This window comes from Dama dama, chromosome 12 (assembly GCF_033118175.1).
Source record: "Dama dama isolate Ldn47 chromosome 12, ASM3311817v1, whole genome shotgun sequence".
Lineage (NCBI taxonomy): Eukaryota > Metazoa > Chordata > Mammalia > Artiodactyla > Cervidae > Dama > Dama dama.
This window is the reverse complement of record NC_083692.1, coordinates 27,813,292-27,830,891: the sequence shown is the minus strand read 5'-3', so window position 1 is coordinate 27,830,891 and position 17,600 is coordinate 27,813,292. Positions and strand designations below refer to the sequence as shown.

The following is a 17,600-nucleotide window of genomic DNA, read 5'->3' as shown; positions in this document are numbered from 1 at the left end:
TTATGATATACGAGTTATGTTCTGAGACTCAAGGTAAAGAAAATTTAATTTGTAGTGGGTGAACCAGAGAAATTATGTCAGGGAAGGCACAAATACTGTTTTGCATTTTTAGCATAAGTATGCTGCCTCAGCCTTGTGCCTGAGTGGGCATAGGGAGATATATAGCCTCCTACAAAGGTGGGGTCAAAATTAAACAGTCCTTGGATTCAGGGGGTAGAGCTGCCCATGCTGCCCGCGCAGGTGTGTCCGTGAGCCTGGAGCCCTCCAGCTGTGTCTGCAGCTCACACCAGCTTCAGATGGTCTCACACTCCGTGGTAGCAGTGGAGCAGGCCCCGCAGTCGCAGCGGACCGCCACAGGGTAGGTGTAGAAGGGGTCGACTCCAGGGGCACAGTTGGGCAGCTTGACCGTCACCTGTTTGGTCTCATTGTAGGTACAGACTCGATGATGGGCTTCGATGTAGGGGGGTTCCAAAATGGGCTTCTGTCCCCACAGGTAGAAAACAGAAAACCCGTTAGAACATACCATCCTGTTTCATTTTCTTGGTACCACTTATCACTACAAGAGATTAGCTTGTTATTCATTTCTTTACTTGTTCATTTCTTTACTTGTTTCCCTTCCAGTAGAAAGCAAATTCAACAACCACCTGTTGAATCGATAAAAGAAAGCAGCAAGGCAGATTCCTTAGTGCCCTATGTGCTGGTTCTGATCATCAAAGGATTCACTTCCTTCCTTCACCTTCTAGAAATCATGACTTCAAAGATAATTTTGATAAACAGAGCATACAGCATCAGGAAACCAGCACATCTCAAACCCTGCAGTCAGATCCGCTAAGCTTGAATCCCTGATCTGCCACTTGTTGGAGACCTTGGAAAATCAGTTTCCACATCTGTGAAACAAAATACCTACCTCCCAGCATTGTTGTGGAGATAATGTAAGATGGTAGATGACTAGCACCAAGTAAGCGTTCAGTAAGTGTAGTCTATTGTTCTTATCAGAGCAATTACAAGAGTAAGAAAGTAATATAAAAATAATAACTAGCAAGCTTTCAGAGGACAGCACCTTCATTTGTCCCAGGCAAATGAAATATGTTTAATGGAGGTCCAGGATGCAGATCTTACATGCATGTCATGGGAATATGGCTTTGCCTTCAATGAGGACCATTGTAGAAGAGTTAAATTCAATATCAGCTTCTTCCTACTATTTCTCAGATAATGTTTTATCCTTTCTCAGTTTGCTTCATGTCCTCTTATCTTCAGTAATCTGGAATCCTGGGCAGCATTGCCAAATAAAATACAGGATACCCAGTAAAATCTGAATTTCAAATAAACAACAATATTTAGTATAAGTATGTCCCAAATATTGCATGGGATAGACTTATACCAAAATGGAAAAAAAAAAAAAAAGGTTGTTTATGTGACATTCAAATGTAACTGGCATTCTGGCTTGATTGGTTTGGTTATTTGCTAACTCTAGCTACCCTAAACCTAGGCCAGGAACCAAGGCTATTTTCAGCAATAGTTCCACCTTCAAAGTAAATCCAGCCACTGTGTCATCATGCATATCCTTATTTTCAGACATGCTCCCCAGTTAAGTTACCAAAAATAAGTGCTTTATCAATCAGAAACTTTCAGATTGTGGGGAAAATAAACCTCATTCTTTTATTTACTTTCTAGACATAGCCTCCATTTTCATACCACAATAAAGGCATAAATAAAAGCTGGCTAGATAAAGAACATTACAGCATACTAACACATATATATGGAATTTAGAAAGGTGATAACGATAACCCTATATGCAAAACAGAAAAAGAGACACAGAAATACAGAACAGACTTTTGAACTTTGTGGGAGAATGTGAGGGTGGGATATTTCAAAAGAACAGCATGTATACTATCTATGGTGAAACAGATCACCAGCCCAGGTGGGATGCATGAGACAAGTGCTCCGGCCTGGTGCACTGGGAAGACCCAGAGGAATCAGGTGGAGAGGGAGGTGGGAGGGGGGATCGGGATTGGGAATACATGTAAATCCATGGCTGATTCATATCAATGTATGACAAAACCCACTGGAAAAAATAATAATAATAATAATAAATTAAATAAAATAAAATAAAATAAAAGCTGGCTGACGTTAAAGAGACTCTTACTCTTTAATAGTCTCAGTGCTTCCATTTCTCCAGTGAGAGCACAATCCCTGACCTCCTGTGGGTGACTGCTACCCAGTTAAAGCCACTCATTGATTTATAAGGGGAAAAGAAGATGGGTTGAATTAAAGGGAAATTGTAGTTTGAGATTTTAGCCCAGAAAGAGCTCCAAATAGCCCCAACACAGCTTTGAGCAGGGGAAGGCACTGCCAGGCCACGCCCTGAACACAAGAAAAATTTCTCACACAAGTTTGATGTCATGTGACAGCCACAGTATCTGCAACAACTGAATTTTCATTTGCTGTTATGTCTCTAGCCCCCAAATGATGGGAAAATGAAGCTAACTTGGTGGCGTTGTTTCATTTAAGTTACAGGTTTCATTACCATAATCCAGTTCCAATCATAGGGCCATAATTTTATCCAAGTGATGACAGGTTGCTCTCTGAGTCCCTGAATAGAAGGATATTTTTCCTAACGGCAGTGTCCTTTCATAGTACTCATGGGCTTCTAGTTTAGTGTTCGTCACTCTGTTGTGTCCAATTCTTTGTGACCCCATGGACTGTAGCCCACCCAACTCCTCTGTCCATGGAATTCTCCAGGCAAGAATACTGGAGTGGGGTAGCCATTCCCTTCTCCAGGGTATCTTCCCAACCCAGGGATTGAACCCAGGTCTCCTGCATTATAGGTAGATTCTTCCATCTGAGCCACCAGACTTCTAAATGGGCTCAATTTGATGAGAAGATGTATAACTCCAGGAAGGGATTCATCCCTTTTAACTCGACATTTATTGAATGCCTTGCTTATACATGTCTTTTGACAAAAGCCGTGAAAGGCACAAGAATGAAACTCTCCACTCAAAAAACTTAAAACCTAATGTGTGGTGGAGAAGGAAGTAAGACAAAAATGGTAGATGATGGTCATGGGCTGACGAGAGAGTCAGAAAAGGCTTAGAGGAGTTGGTTCTGGAGACAGGCACCAAGGGATAAAAGTGAGCAGGAATATGAGGAAAGGACCAAAAGTAAGATTTCATGAGGAATATTGAATAAAACCTTTAAAATCCAGTCTCTTAGGGAGAACTAATAATATGTACAGTGCCTGGGAAAATAGGCAGATGCCATATTGCTGAGGACCTTAAAAGTTAGTTACTGAATTTGCAGCAGTGGGTGGTCATTAAAGGTTTTTGGAGCCAGGGTGACAAAATCAGAGCTAGTACTTCATTAGGAATCAATTCAGGCCCTAGTGGGCACAGGCAGCAGTCACTATATGGTGTGACCCTACAGGGTGCTGAAAGGCGCTCTCTCTCCTCACCCCTCAAACATCTCCTCCTCTCAGCCTAATAGCATTCTAACTTTGATTGAGATTTTTATCCCATTTTAAATGTACTGTCTCTAAAAAAGCTGGATATAATTGTATATGAAGGGCTTTAATAGATCTGTCAGTGATGATCCCTGAGGGACCCAGGAATTACTCTAGGGGAACAGAAGAGAGCAGGGCTGAGGGTAAGGCGCTGAGGGAGGGGCTGAGGACACGCCCTCACCTGAGGTTTAGCTTAGAGCCCTCCTTGGTAACTGGCTGGCTTTTTTACAGGGGGAGGAACACAGGGAAGAGTTTGGGTTATAAGCTTGAACCAAGAATTTATTCCAAACTTTTCACTGACTCCCTGTCTGACTCTGCAGTCCGCTACCAATTGAATTCTTGCATGTCATCAGTAAAATGGGCAGAAAAACAGCACATCTTGGCCTCCCAGAGATGATCCCCAAATAGACAGACACCATGTCAATCAAATTATGAATTTTACCAGTGCTTCATTAGAAGGACAATATCATGTTTCTTTCAGATTATTTTTGGAGGATTCCAAGTAGTTGTTTTTTGTTTGCTTGTTTAACCCATAACAAAGTATAGCTACCCCAGCTCTATCTCATTTCATTAAGAACTTTAATCCTTCGGCTTCCCCGGTGGTGCAGTGGTTAGGAATCTGTGTTGCAATGCATGGGACACAGGTTTCATCTCAGGTCTGGAAAGATCCCACATGCTTCAGGGCAACTCAACCCAAGTGGCACAATGACTGAGCATGCACCGTAAGGCCCCTACTCCTCAACAAGAGAAGCCACCACAGTGAGAAGCCCCCGCACCGCAACTAGAGTGGCCCCCTCTCTCCACAACTAGGGAAAGCCCGCACACAGCAATGAGTACTCAGCACAGCCAAAAATAAACATAAAGAAATAAAAAAATTTTTTAAGTGAGTACTTTAGAATCAGTCCAAGCAACATGAAGGCATTGGCACCAGGGCCTGTTTTGGGACTCACCTCCCAGGTTTCACAGCGGCCCCAGCAGGCATCCGTGGTGATCCGAAGGCCCCTGCAGCCCGGCTTCTTGGCCAGGAAAGTAAACTCCCTCACTGCACAGCCCACAAATGTGCGCAGGTCCCTGCTGGAGGTGCTGACGACACAGCCACAGCCAGCCAGGAGCAGGAAGGCCGTGGGGCCAAGGATAAGGCACACCAGCCTCATGCTGTTCCTCCGAGAGGGAAAGGACGGAGAATTTATGATTAGATCTAGCTACCTCCATCGATGCAATGGACATGAACGTGGGCAAACTTCAGGAGATGGTGAGGGACAGGGAGGCCTGGTGTGCTGCAGTCCATGGACCCCATGGACCCAGTCCATGGGGTCGCGAATAGTCAGACACGACCAGGCAACTGAACAATAACAACAACCTCCATCGATAATGTGTCAGTCACTATCAAAGGGACATTGCCCTTGGAATTTCAGGTCACTAGACACTCAACCCTCCAAGGGTTTCTTAGACTTTTCCTTATGGTATCCCAACTGCTGGATTTGTGCATTAAAGAAGTTTGTTCCAATAATCTCTCCAGAATGAATACAGAATATGAATAACACCAAAAGTAATGCATATCCTAACATAATACATGAACACACACAAATTATTTTTATTCAGATCCATTTGGTATCATGCTACATGCTTCACTCGAAATTATATTTCCAATGTCATGGATGAGAAATGGAGAGGGTAGATAAATAATAATTGCATGCCCCATATGTATTGTTACTAACCCAACCCAGCACAAAACGATAAAGCTTGGATATGCAGAACAGCCCTCACATCCGACTTGGTGGCCATTGATAAAAATGTGGCCTAGTTGCTACAAATTCCCTTTGATCTAAGCCTCCACTGTAATAGGCATCTTGTTGTGACTAAATTTAAATCTGAATGATGGAAAGCATCAGGGGTATTTAAAACACAGCCCCACTCAAATACCAATCTACTGTCTATCCTCTCTGTTGTTGTTCAGAGGCTCAGTCGTGCGACCCCCATTGACTGTAGCATGCCAGGCTTCCCTGTCCTTCACTATCCATCTGAGTTTGCTCAAACTCATGTCCCCTGAGTTGATGATGCCATCCAACCATCTCATCCTCTGTTGCCCCCTTCTCCTCCTGCCCTCAACCTTTCCCAGCATCAGGGTCTTTCCTGGGTCTTGATCATTTCCTGTGCTTTTTCAGGAGCCAGAATCACTTCTTTCATGGTTGGCCCACCAGACAGACATACCTGAATGCTGAAATGAGGGTGGACTCTCCACTTACAGAACACCCCCAATTCATTATGATTTAGACTGCAGAGTTATTTATTCCCAAACTTATCTCCCAGTTCCTATCTCTGACCTGTCACCTTAGCAAGGCTCTCTGGACTTACCCTCAGGCAGAATGAAGTTCCCGTATGGAGAAGCACTTACCTGATCTTACTGGAGCTGACTCGCCTCTAAAGCTGAAACTTGTACTCAAGATTTTGGAAAGTCACAGTGAGCGGTACAAGTTTGCTCTGGGTAAATGCCTCTACCCTCTGTGACTGGGCTGCTTGATTGCTCAAATATATAGGAAAGGTCTTGTCAATCAAAATGAAAAGGGAGGCAGAGCCTTACAGGAACCACTAAACACATCAAAGCCTTGGAAAATAAAGCCGTTCTCTATTTTCCAAAAGTGATTAACTTAAAGGGTGTTGTTTTGTTTCTTAACATCGCCTACTGAAAAAGAAAGTTACCTTGGTGGGTGACATAATCCTGGGGAAACAGTCAAACGTAGTTCACCTGGCTCTGGAAGACCAAGTGCACTGGGGCAAGATGGATTCGATTTTCCTTTGCAGTAACCACAACTTTCCTTCTCAACAGGAGGCAGTCACCAGCTGCTCACAGCACTCTTTCCTTTAACTCACAACACATTTCAATGCATTGAAAGATAACAAAACAATAATTCTTCCTGGGAAGAGCATGGGATCACTAACTGAAAGGATGGAAATCATGGTAAGAAACATTCGAATGTCTTAAAATGCATTAAGTACTAGAGCATATTAATAACACCTTAAAATAAATCACACAGGAAACAAATATGAAGGTATTCGACACGATTTTCTTCCAGCATGGGACTTAAAATGACTTTTTATTTATCCCATGTAGTTTTCAGCATCTTTCACATTTTCTAATTGGCAGGCTTCTCTCATAGAAAGTTGGTTAATATTGATACTTTAAAAATTAAAATAAACCAATAATTATCCATTTGTGCTGCATGTAAGAATATTCAATGCTGTTGTAATAGATCTGCTTCATTCAATTTCTGGTTCTTAGAGTTTAAACTAAGAATGAAATAGTATTCTTTATGAGTATGAGACACAGTTTATATTCCAGTCTGCAATAGTAGCATATAAATGGATTAAAAATCTCATTGTTCATGGCATTATTGTGGGTGCACTAAAAAAATTAATGAAGCAGACATCTTTCTAGCCTTTGGGAGTTTACATATCATAGCTAATAATGACATAGTTCAAGACATTTAAGATGCATGTTAAATAAATATGATTCCAAATAAAGTTCAAATATTTCTGTTTTCTACAAAGAAAGGTGTTCTTTAAATAGACTTGCTACTCATTAAGGGTTTGATTTTTTTTTTTCAAAATATATAATGACTCTTAGTGAATCCATCACTATATCATCAATATACCTATCTCCCAGAGTCAGATTATCATATATATTTTATAGAAATAGAACTAGACTTGGAATAAGACTTTCTTCAGCCCTTCAGACTGTAAGTAGCATAACCAGACCTGGAATACTATAGGGACAGACTGTTTACCTGATGTGATTGTCCTAACTTGCTGAACCAATCGGTGGTGAGCTGCCATCCTGACCTGAGACTGTTCAACCCTTTTGGAGGAGACCTGAAACATACATACCTGTGTCTGCAATGTCACAAGATAAAGACAGACAACAAAGAGAGGCCAAGAAGTGCCTTTCTTCTCCAGCTGGGCTGTGGCATTCTGCCTGCTCCCCATCAGCACTGACCTCATGAGAATGACCACTATAGTCACTGAGCACCTGCCATGTCTCCGTGGTTCCTCATGTGCTCTTGCATATGTCACCTCTAAATCTTATATCAGTTATGTAAGTCAAACTATATTGTCTTCTTTTTCCATTGGGAGAAATGGAGGTTCAGTGATTTTGTAATCTCTTGGTCTCCAAAGCCTTTGGAAACACTGAGATGGCAAATCAGTTTGTTTCATCCCTGTAATCAACTGCAGTCAGTCGAAGGTACCACCCGGAACACTCTGTTAAGAAAGGCCTCAGGCTTCCCTGGCGGTCCAGTGGATAAGAACTTGCCTTGCAATGCAAGGGACACCAGTTCGATCCTTGCCCTGGGAGGATCCCACATGCCACTGAACAACTAAACCCACATGCCTCAACTACTGAGCCTGCACTCTAGAGCTCATGAGCTGCAACTTCGGAGCCCACGTGCTGCAATTACTGAAGCCTGCTGTGCTCCACAACGAGAGAAGCCACAGCGATGGGAAGCCTACCCACTGAAACTGGAGAAAGTCTACATGCAGCAACGAAGACCCACCACAACCAGAAAATAAACCAAGTAAATAAATAAGAAAAGAGAGGCCTCTGAATCCATTGCTAGTGCAGAAAGCTGGGGGCCATCAGCTTCATCATGAGTGCAGGAAAGGGGGATGGTATATGGCTGCCACTTTTTTGCAACCCATGCACTGTGCCATGCCACCTGCCTCCCTAGAGGTAGTGAGAGGTTGCTGTGTGATTTCAAGGGTTACTTAAGGCCCCGATACCCACAAGACATCTCAGAATCTGTATCTGCAGGCTCCCCTTCCATTTTCATTGACGTTCCCACCATTAAAGTCATTCTCTTGATACAGCAAAGATGTGGGCAATGTCTCCAAGCACCAAGAGAATCTTCTCTCATCTTGTCACATTAGCATCACATGGATTCATTGTTACCTTGGAGGATGAGTCACAAGATATAGGTTTCCTCGGGGTAAGGAGAGGGGAGCAGGGGCATAGGAGGGCAATCATCTTGAGGTCTAGGGCAGCACAACAGAGGAGGGAGGAGCTGAGTGTCAGCACCTTAAAGGGTTGAGGCCTGGTCCAGAGTGGGCATCTGTGAAGGAGACGCAAACTCTGCAAGAGCCTGGTAACTCTCTTCCCTGGTTCGGCCACACTGACTCTCAGTGGCACAACTTCTTTTGTGACCGCCTTGGGCAAGTCACTTCTCTCAGCCTCAGTTTCCTCATCTGTAACATGAATGGGTCGGACCTTATGACTCATGAGGTGTTTTCCAGCACCAGAACTTAAAGATTTGCAAATCATTTATGAATATAACAAGCTGAGGGCAAGTCAGGTAGAGAATCTGAAGGTTCATATCATAATAAAGTCATCTAGATTTGCGTTTGTCTGACTCTGACACTTGCCAGCTTGTGATCTTGGAAAAGTCTCATAGCCCACTGAATCTGTTTTCCACAAAACTGAAAATGCCTTTTTCAAAGGGTTTATGTAAGCATTCTACAAAATGATGTCTAGAAATTGTTTATTTCAGTGCTTGATACCTCAGAAGCAGGCAATAAATGTTTTACTCTTTTTTCCCATTGTCATTGTGTGTACCCCTAAGAAAAAAGAAGCCACCAATAAAAAATTATGTTCATTATTAGGCATACCCTGATTTAAAAAGTATTAAATGTGGAAAAAATACAAGTCTGAAAATAGAGGAAGCCAAGTCTTTGGGGGCTAGAAGACCTTCTCAGCATCCTGAAACCAGGAGACATAGGTGGGTACCAACTGTGCTTTCCCACAGCCTATAGTGTTGTGATCTGACATTAAAGTTAACACTTTTTAAGTAGAAAAAGAGCTTCCCAGTTGGCACTACTGGTAAAGTATTCACCTGCCAATGCAGGAGATGCAAGAGATGTGGGTTTGATCCCTGGGTTGGGAAGATCCCATGGAGTAGGAAATGGCACCCCACTCCAGTATTCTTGCCAGGAAGATTCCATGGGAAGAGGAGCCTGGCGGGCTATAGTCCATGGGGTTGCAAAGAACTGGACACGACTGAGTGACTGAGCAAGCAGGAAAAAAGTCTGACAGATTTAATTTATAAGATTGAAATCTCATACTTCATGTGTACCACAGTAACAAGTTTTAATGTATTAAGAAATCTTCATGAATACTCTGAAACAATGTCAGTTCTGACCAAGAATAGGGCCAAAGTAACTAAGCCAGCCAGTGCATACGGCATACCCACAGGTAACTCAGTGAGAGCCCACAGGAACTCAGCTGTCTGCTGCATTGATTACAAGGATCTGTTAAGGGTTGAGAAAAGACATGCAAGCTCTGATGTCCTCTCAGAATACACAATGCTGTGTCCAAGGGCCAAAGTAATTAGCATGATGCCTCCTGAGGATGGGTAAAAAAGCCACAAATGAAGCTATGTGTTTCAAGGAAGTGATAGAATTCACAATTTTCTGTAAACAGATGCAAGCAAGGTCAGCCTTGGACTTTTCAAAGTTTGATGTTGCTTTTAATATCCCTTATTTAGATGGAGAAGATGATCTTGGATTACAAATGTAGATGAATAGCAAAGTCTTGAAGAAATGAATCTTATTGAAAAGTCATTTCTTCCTTTCAAAGCACTGGGTATTTGTGGGACTCTTCGTTTTATTGATTTAGAGAGATAACATTTGCCCTAGATGATGGTGCAGTTGCCATGGTAACTATTTTTTTTAACGAGACTAAAAATAATGAAGCCTGTGTGTGATTTACTAGGACAAGTCAAGCCTTTCTCCACAACTGTCTGAAAGAAGTATCTGTCAGTTGTCACAGATTTATTTCAGATTAAGGGGCACATGGTTTAGGCGCTGAAGCGGAATGTTTTTATTTCCGCCTGACTCTTCCACTTTTGAATGTCATAGCTTTGCAGGGCATGGCAGACACATGCCTAATAGAGAGGAACAGAGAGGAGCTTAATGAGTCACAAAGAAGCATTCTTTATTTCAAGTGTATCCTTTATTCTCATTGGAATGAGTCCACAAAGCGGCTGGGTCCCCAAATCCTTCATTTGTGATTCCCTAGGCAATCGCACAGGGCCAAGGTTGTTGTTAGTTAAGTTTTGAAGCAACAGCACCTCATTTGTTGGCTGTTTGGCTTTGTTCCAGAAAAAGGTTCCTAGGATCACAGCCCCAGAGTACGGGCATATGTCTGTGTGCACCCATGCTTGTGCTGGGATGATGGAGCAGGGTGACGGGAGAGTGAAGATGTGGAGAGCTGTTCCACTCTCCAGAGTTCTCGTTACACAACTTTACACATATTTATTAGGCAACTACTATGTGCCAGGCACTGTCCAGGACTGGAGTCACTGGGTTCATTTAAAAATAAAAAGATGATGTTGGGAAAGTGGAATAGCTAACAACTAAGAGTAATAATAGATTTCCTTCCTCTTTCCCTTTCTTTATTTTATCCCTTCTTTCCTTCTTTCTGTCCTTCCATATTTTATTGACTGTTACCATATGTCAGACACATGCTAAGTATATGTGATGCAAATATGAACAGAGCTAAGAACCTGCCCCAAAGAGTCAAAATCTAGCAAGGGCGATAAATAAACCAACAGATATATGATCTAGAAGTTGTATTCTAGGGCATTTACCCCACAGTCATGGAAATCTATATTAACAAAAAAACTTTTCATACATATTCATGGCAGCTTAATCCATAATAGCCCCAAACTGGAAACAACTCAGGTGTCCTTCACTAGGTAAATGGTTAAACGAATTGTGGTCTATCCATGTCATGGAATCTTATACCTCAATAAAAGGGAACAAACACACAACTCATGAATCTCTGGAGAATCATGCTGAGTGAAAAAAGCCAATCCTAAAGAGATATTTATCATATGGTTCCATTTATATACCATTCCTGAAATGATAAGATTCTAGAGACAGAGAACAGACTGGATTGCCAGTGGTCAAGGCTTCCCTGGTGGCTCAGATGGTAGAGAATCTGCTGGCAATGTGGGAGACTGAGGTTCAATTCCTGGGTTGAGAAGATCCCCTGAAGAAGGGAATGAAAACCCTCTCTAGTATCCTTGCCTGGAGAATCCCATGGACAGAGGAGTCTGGCAGGCTACAGTCTATGGGGTTGCAAAGAGTCAGATATTACTGAGCAACTGACACTCACTTTTCACTAAGGAGACTCAGAGATAGGAAGGAGGTGGATGTGATTACAAAGGGCAAATGTAGGATTTTTGTGATGGTGGAAATGTTCTTCTCTTCACTGTGGTGGTAAATAAATGAACAAAACATGTAATAAAATTGCACAGAACTAAATATCAAAATACCCATATACACAAATATAAGTTGAGGCATGTGCTCAGTCATGTCCAACTCTTTGCAACTCCATGGACTGTATCCCACTAGGCTCCTCTGCCTGTAGAATTTTCCAGGCAATAATACTGGAGTGGGTTGTCATTTTCTACTCCAGAGATCTTCCCAACCCAGGGATCAAATCCTTGTCTCTTGTACCTCCTGCATTGGCAGGCGGATTCTTTACCACTGCCACAACCTGGGAAATCTAAGTAAAACTGGGTAAATGTAACCAAGATGGGTAATTATATCAATGTTAATACCCTGACAATATACTATTTTACTACAGTTTTAAGTATAAAAAATATTGAGGGAAACTGAATTAATGGGACACAGAATATCTCTGTATCATTTCTTACAATTGCATATAAATCTACAAATATATAAAAATTAAAAATTTGATTAAAAAATAAATCAACATTTTATTTACAATGGGCAAATGGATGCAGGTAGTCAAAAGTTACTAACTTCCAGTTATGAGTAAATGAATCCTGTGGCTATAATGCTCATAATGATGACCTATCATTAATAACACTATTGTATATTTGAAAGTTGGTATGAGAGTAGAACTTCGAAGTTCTAATCACAAGAAAAAAATTTTGTAACTGTGTGTAATGATGAATGCTAACCTAATGTAATCATTTCACAATACACATATATATCAGACCATCATGTCATACCACTAAAACAAATACAAGGCATATGTCAATTATATGTCAGTTTTTTAGTGAAAAAGTACTCTGCATTAAGAAAAAATAAAGAAGTCAATTTTAAGTATTACTGCTAGGAAATCAAAAGAACCAGAAGCTTAAAAAATAAATCAACATACCATTAAGTGGGATAATGATAAAATGGATAAAATGCAGTGATAAAATGGAGGAAGGATCCTATGTGACCTTAGACTTCCTACTGAGGTGACTCCAGTGAGCTGGGAGAGAATTCATTTCAGGTAGAGGAAATCACATATTGACTCCACCATTGGAGTTAACAGCAGTCTCTTTTGACATGAAACTATATAGAGAAAAACCTAGAGATTTCACACAAAAACTACTAGAACTGATAATCAAACTCAGCAAGGTAGCAGGCAGGATACAGGATGAACATACAAAAATCCATTTCTTTACACTAACAATGAAATATCAAAAAGAGAATATTTTTAAAAAGTACCTTTTAAAAACACATCAGAAAAAAAGGAAAATACTCTGGACAGTTTGCTGAGAACTATGTGAGATTAATAAGGGAAACTGAAGATGAGTCAAAGAAACAGAAAGCTATCCCATGCTCTTGGATTGAAAGAATTAATTTTGTTAAAGTGGCCATACTACCCAAAGCAATCTAAAGATTTAATGAAATTCCTATCAAATTACTCACGGCATTTTTCACAGAACTAGAAAAAATAATTCTAATATTTTATAGAACCAAAAAGACCCAGAACTACCAAAGCAATCCTGAGGAAAAAGAACAAAGCAGAAGACATAACTCTCCCAGGCTTCGGACAATGCTACAGTAATATTACAAAGCTACAGTAATCAAAACAGCACAGTATTGGCATAAAAACTAACATATGGATCAATGGAACAGAATAGAATCCAGAAATAAACCCTCACATTTTCAATCAATTAATCTATGACAAAGGAAGCAAGAATATGAAGAAAGGAAGAGGAAAACGTCCCTTCAGCAAGTGATGTTGGGAAAGTTGGACAGCCGCATATAAATCAATGAAGTTAGAATACTCCCTCACACCATACACAAAAATAAAGTCAAAATGGCTTAAAGACTTATATATAAGACATAACACCATAAAACTCCTAGAAGAGAACATAGGCAAAACATTCTCTAACATAAATCGTATCAATGTTTCCTTAGGTCAGTCTCCCAAGGCAATCAAAATAAAAGCAAAAATAAACAAATGGGACGTAATCAAACTTATAAGCTTTTCCACGGCAAAAGAAACTATACACAAAATGAAAAAACCTACAGAATGGGAGAAAATATTTGCAAACAATGTGACCAACAATTTCAAAAATAATAATTTCTAAAATATAAAAACAGCTCATACAACTCAACAACAGCAACCCAATTGAAAAAATGGACAAAAGACCTAAATAGACATTTCTCCAAAGAACACACACAGATAGCCAAGGGCACATGAAAAGATTCTCAACATCACTAATAAATAGAGAAATGCAAATCAAAATTACAATGAGATATCACCTTAGACTGATCAGAATGGCCATCATTTAAAAGTCTACAAATAACAAATACTAGAGAGGGCATATAGAAAAGGAAACCACTACACTGTTGGTAGGAATGTAAGCTGGTACAGCCACTATGGAAAACAATATAGAGCTTCCTCAAAAAACCAAACACAGAGTTGCCATGTGATCCAGCATCCCACTCCTGGGCAGATATTGGAACAAAACTATAATTCACAAAGATATATGCACCCCTATGTTCATAGCTGCACTATTCATAATAGCCAAGAAACAGAAACAACCAAAGTGTCCATTAACAGATAATTGAATAAAGAAAATGTGATTTGTATATATGGTGGAATATTACTCAGCCATAAAAAAGAATGAAATATTGCCATTTGCTTCAACATGGATTCAACTAGAGATTATCATACAAAGTCAGAAAGAGAAAGACAAATACCATATATCACTTATATGTATAACCCAAAATATGACACAAATGAAATTATCTATGAAACAGAAACAGACTCACAGATATAGAGAATAGACGTACGACTCCCAATGCAGTGGGGGAAGAGATGGCATGGGAATTTGGGGTCAGAAGATACAAAGTAGTAAACATAGAATTGATAAACAACAAGGTCTTACTGTATAGCACAAGGAACTATATTCAATATCCTGTGAAAAACCATAATAGAAAAGGATATTAAAAAGAATTCATGTATATGTATAACTGAATCACTTTGCTGTACATCAGAAATTAACACATTGTAAATCAACTATACTTCAATAAAAAATTTTTAAAAGAATGGACTCTTCATCTGTCTTGTTCACTGCAATTTATCCAAGGCCTAAAACACTACCTGGCTCACAGCTAATTATTGAAAACTTTCATTGAGTGAATCATAAAGATGTGGAAGAGGATGTGGTGAGTTCAAGAAGCTACAAGGAGTCATCATGGTTGAGAATAGTGCTCAGGAGGATAGACAGGAATAAGGATGGTAGCAGAAGATGGGCTACAGATCAGGTACTCTGAAAGGCTCCATCTTTATTCCAACATAAAGGAGGAGTTTCAGAAAGAAGCATTCTGTGCTTCAGAAAGATCCTGTGGGCATAATGAGGAGATAGACTGGAAGAGGGACACCAGCTGGTGAGTGCTTTGCTATGTTAGAAGTCCTTTAGGAAAAGTCCTATGTCCAAAATAGAGGTGTCCAACAGCAGTAGAACTCAAGCCACATAAGCAATTTTAAATTTCTAGTAGCCATATTAAGAAAACAAAAGGAAAATGTGAAATTAATTATAATAATTAATTCCAGCATGTTAAGTGCTAGAAATAAAAGTGTACCCAATATTATCATATAATCAACATGTAAACACTATAAAGAGCTTCACCGGTGGCTCAGCTAGTAAAGAATCTCCCTGCAATGTGGGAGACCTGCATTTGATCCCTGGGTTGGGACAATCCCCTGGAGAACGGAAAGGCTACCCACTCCAGTATTCTGGCCTGAAGAATTCTATGGACTGTATAGTCCATGGGGTCGCAGTGTCGGACACAACTGAGCAACTTTACTTCACTTCAAACACTGTAACACATTATTCATGAAACACTCCACACTCTTTTTACATCCTTTTCTTATGCTAAGTCTTTGGAGTCTAATCTGTATTGATATGCATAAATGACAGAACACTTCAATTCAAAGTAGCCACATTTTAAGTGCTGAAGAATTACTTACACCATAATGAACAGCACAGGTCTAACGCATAGATGGTGATACCCAGTGGCAAGGAATGATTATCTGAACTCCTTCTAAACCCCTTTCATGTGGCATGATTATTAATTCTCACAACAACAACAACAATCCTGTGAAGTATTATTATCTACCTTTATGATGAGAAGACTGAGGCCCAAAGAAGTTAAACAAATTGACCCTGGCCTTCCAGCTAGTCAGTGATGGAGCTGGGATTCAAATTCAGCTCTGACCACCTTTTTCTATATCCTCCTGCTTTAGCCACTTTTTTAGGCTGTTCCAGTGAGAAACCTGGGCCTACAGTGAGGGATCATTAGATCAATTTTCTGGCAACATCTGAGGCCTTGCCAGCTGAGCCTGTGCAGCTGATGCATGTGAAATTTCAAAGCTTAAAGCAGCAAGGAGTCCATTAAAGAGATGATTTTTTTTTCAGAATTTATCAAAATGCTTATTTATCTAGAACCTGATTTCTGATCTGCTGAGCCTAATTACTTGATTTGAGAGTCCCAGTCTTTGGAAATGCACTAATCTGCCTGACTGAATCACTGCTTCTTACCTTAACCTCGCTGAAGAGCTCACATCAAAATTAAATATGGGTATAAAGAACATTACAGCATACTGACACATGTATATGGAATTTAGAAAGGTGATAACGATAACCCTATATGCAGAACAGAAAAAGAGACACAGAAATACAGAACAGACTTTTGAACTTTGTGGGAGAATGTGAGGGTGGGATATTTCAAAAGAACAGCATGTATGCTATCTATGGTGAAACAGATCACCAGCCCAGGTGGGATGCACGAGACAAGTGCTCCGGCCTGGTGCACTGGGAAGACCCAGAGGAATCGGGTGGAGAGGGAGGTGGGAGGGGGGATCGGGATTGGGAATACATGTAAATCCATGGCTGATTCATATCAATGTATGACAAAACCCACTGGAAAAAAATAAATAAAAATAATTAAAAAAAAAAATTAAATATGGGGAGAAATTTTTTCTAAGTAGAGATGGTCCTGACATTTAGTGAACAATCAAGTCCAGAGATGGGAAGCTAAAATTATCAAGGGAATAGAAGAATTTAATAATGAAGAATGGGCTTTGAAAAAACAAAATCACCAGTCTAAAAGATAAGCTGGACAGGCAAAGCCTGAGCAGAAGGAAAGCACAATATAAGATCTTGAGGCCATGGTGGCTATGGATAGAGTGAATAGCAGTATACCAAAGGCAGACCTGAGACCCAATTCTCTCTGTAGCTGTGGGCCTGGGTCCTAGGTGTCTCTTGGAACCAGGGATCCACCTTTGCAAAATGCTGACCAAGGATTAGAGAAGCAGTTTGAGATTTTTAAGAGCTGAATAAAGTAAGAGTCTCGAACCCACAATTCTGAGTTAACAAGCCATGGATAGAAGGCAAACTAAGTCCCTGAATATGAAGCTGAAACAGCCTGAATATTAAGTGTATTCCCTTCTCCAGGGAATCTTCCCGACCCAGGGATCGAACTTGGGTCTCCTGCACTGCAGGTGGATTCTTTACTGTCTGAGCCATCAGGGGAGCTCAAATATTAAGTACATTAACATCTAATACCATTTTTTTATTTCCTTACTATCTACATGATATCTCTACTTGATGTCACATGCATGAGTGCATTCTAAGTCACTTTAGTTGTGTCCAACTCTTTGTGACCCTGTGGACCAGAGCCCTCCGGGTTCCTCTGTCCATGGGATTCTCCAGGCAAGAATACTGGAGTGGGTTGCCATCACCTCCTCCAGGGGATCTTCCCAACTCAGGGGTGGAACCCGTATCTCTTA

The 17,600-nt window shown here is 40.6% G+C and overlaps 1 protein-coding gene across 1 annotated transcript; it reads right to left on the bottom strand.

The window, feature by feature from the left end:
- Positions 1 to 292: 292 nt before the first annotated feature.
- GPHB5 (glycoprotein hormone subunit beta 5) lies at positions 293 to 4,653 on the bottom strand. The gene is made up of 2 exons (XM_061158359.1): positions 4,450 to 4,653; positions 293 to 481 (listed from the first exon to the last, which is right to left on the bottom strand). The coding sequence occupies exons 1-2, from the start codon at positions 4,651 to 4,653 to the stop codon at positions 293 to 295; spliced, it is 393 nt and encodes a 130-aa protein (XP_061014342.1).
- Between the last annotated feature and the right edge of the window lie 12,947 nt (positions 4,654 to 17,600).

Bases quoted from the DNA above. Each gene is read 5' to 3' on its own strand.
- GPHB5 (XM_061158359.1), bottom strand. From the start codon at position 4,653: ATGAGGCTGGTGTGCCTTATCCTTGGCCCCACGGCCTTCCTGCTCCTG. The intron at 482-4,449 runs GTGAGTCCCAAA...CTGTGGGGACAG, and splicing joins GCCGCTGTGAAACCTGGGAG to AAGCCCATTTTGGAACCCCC.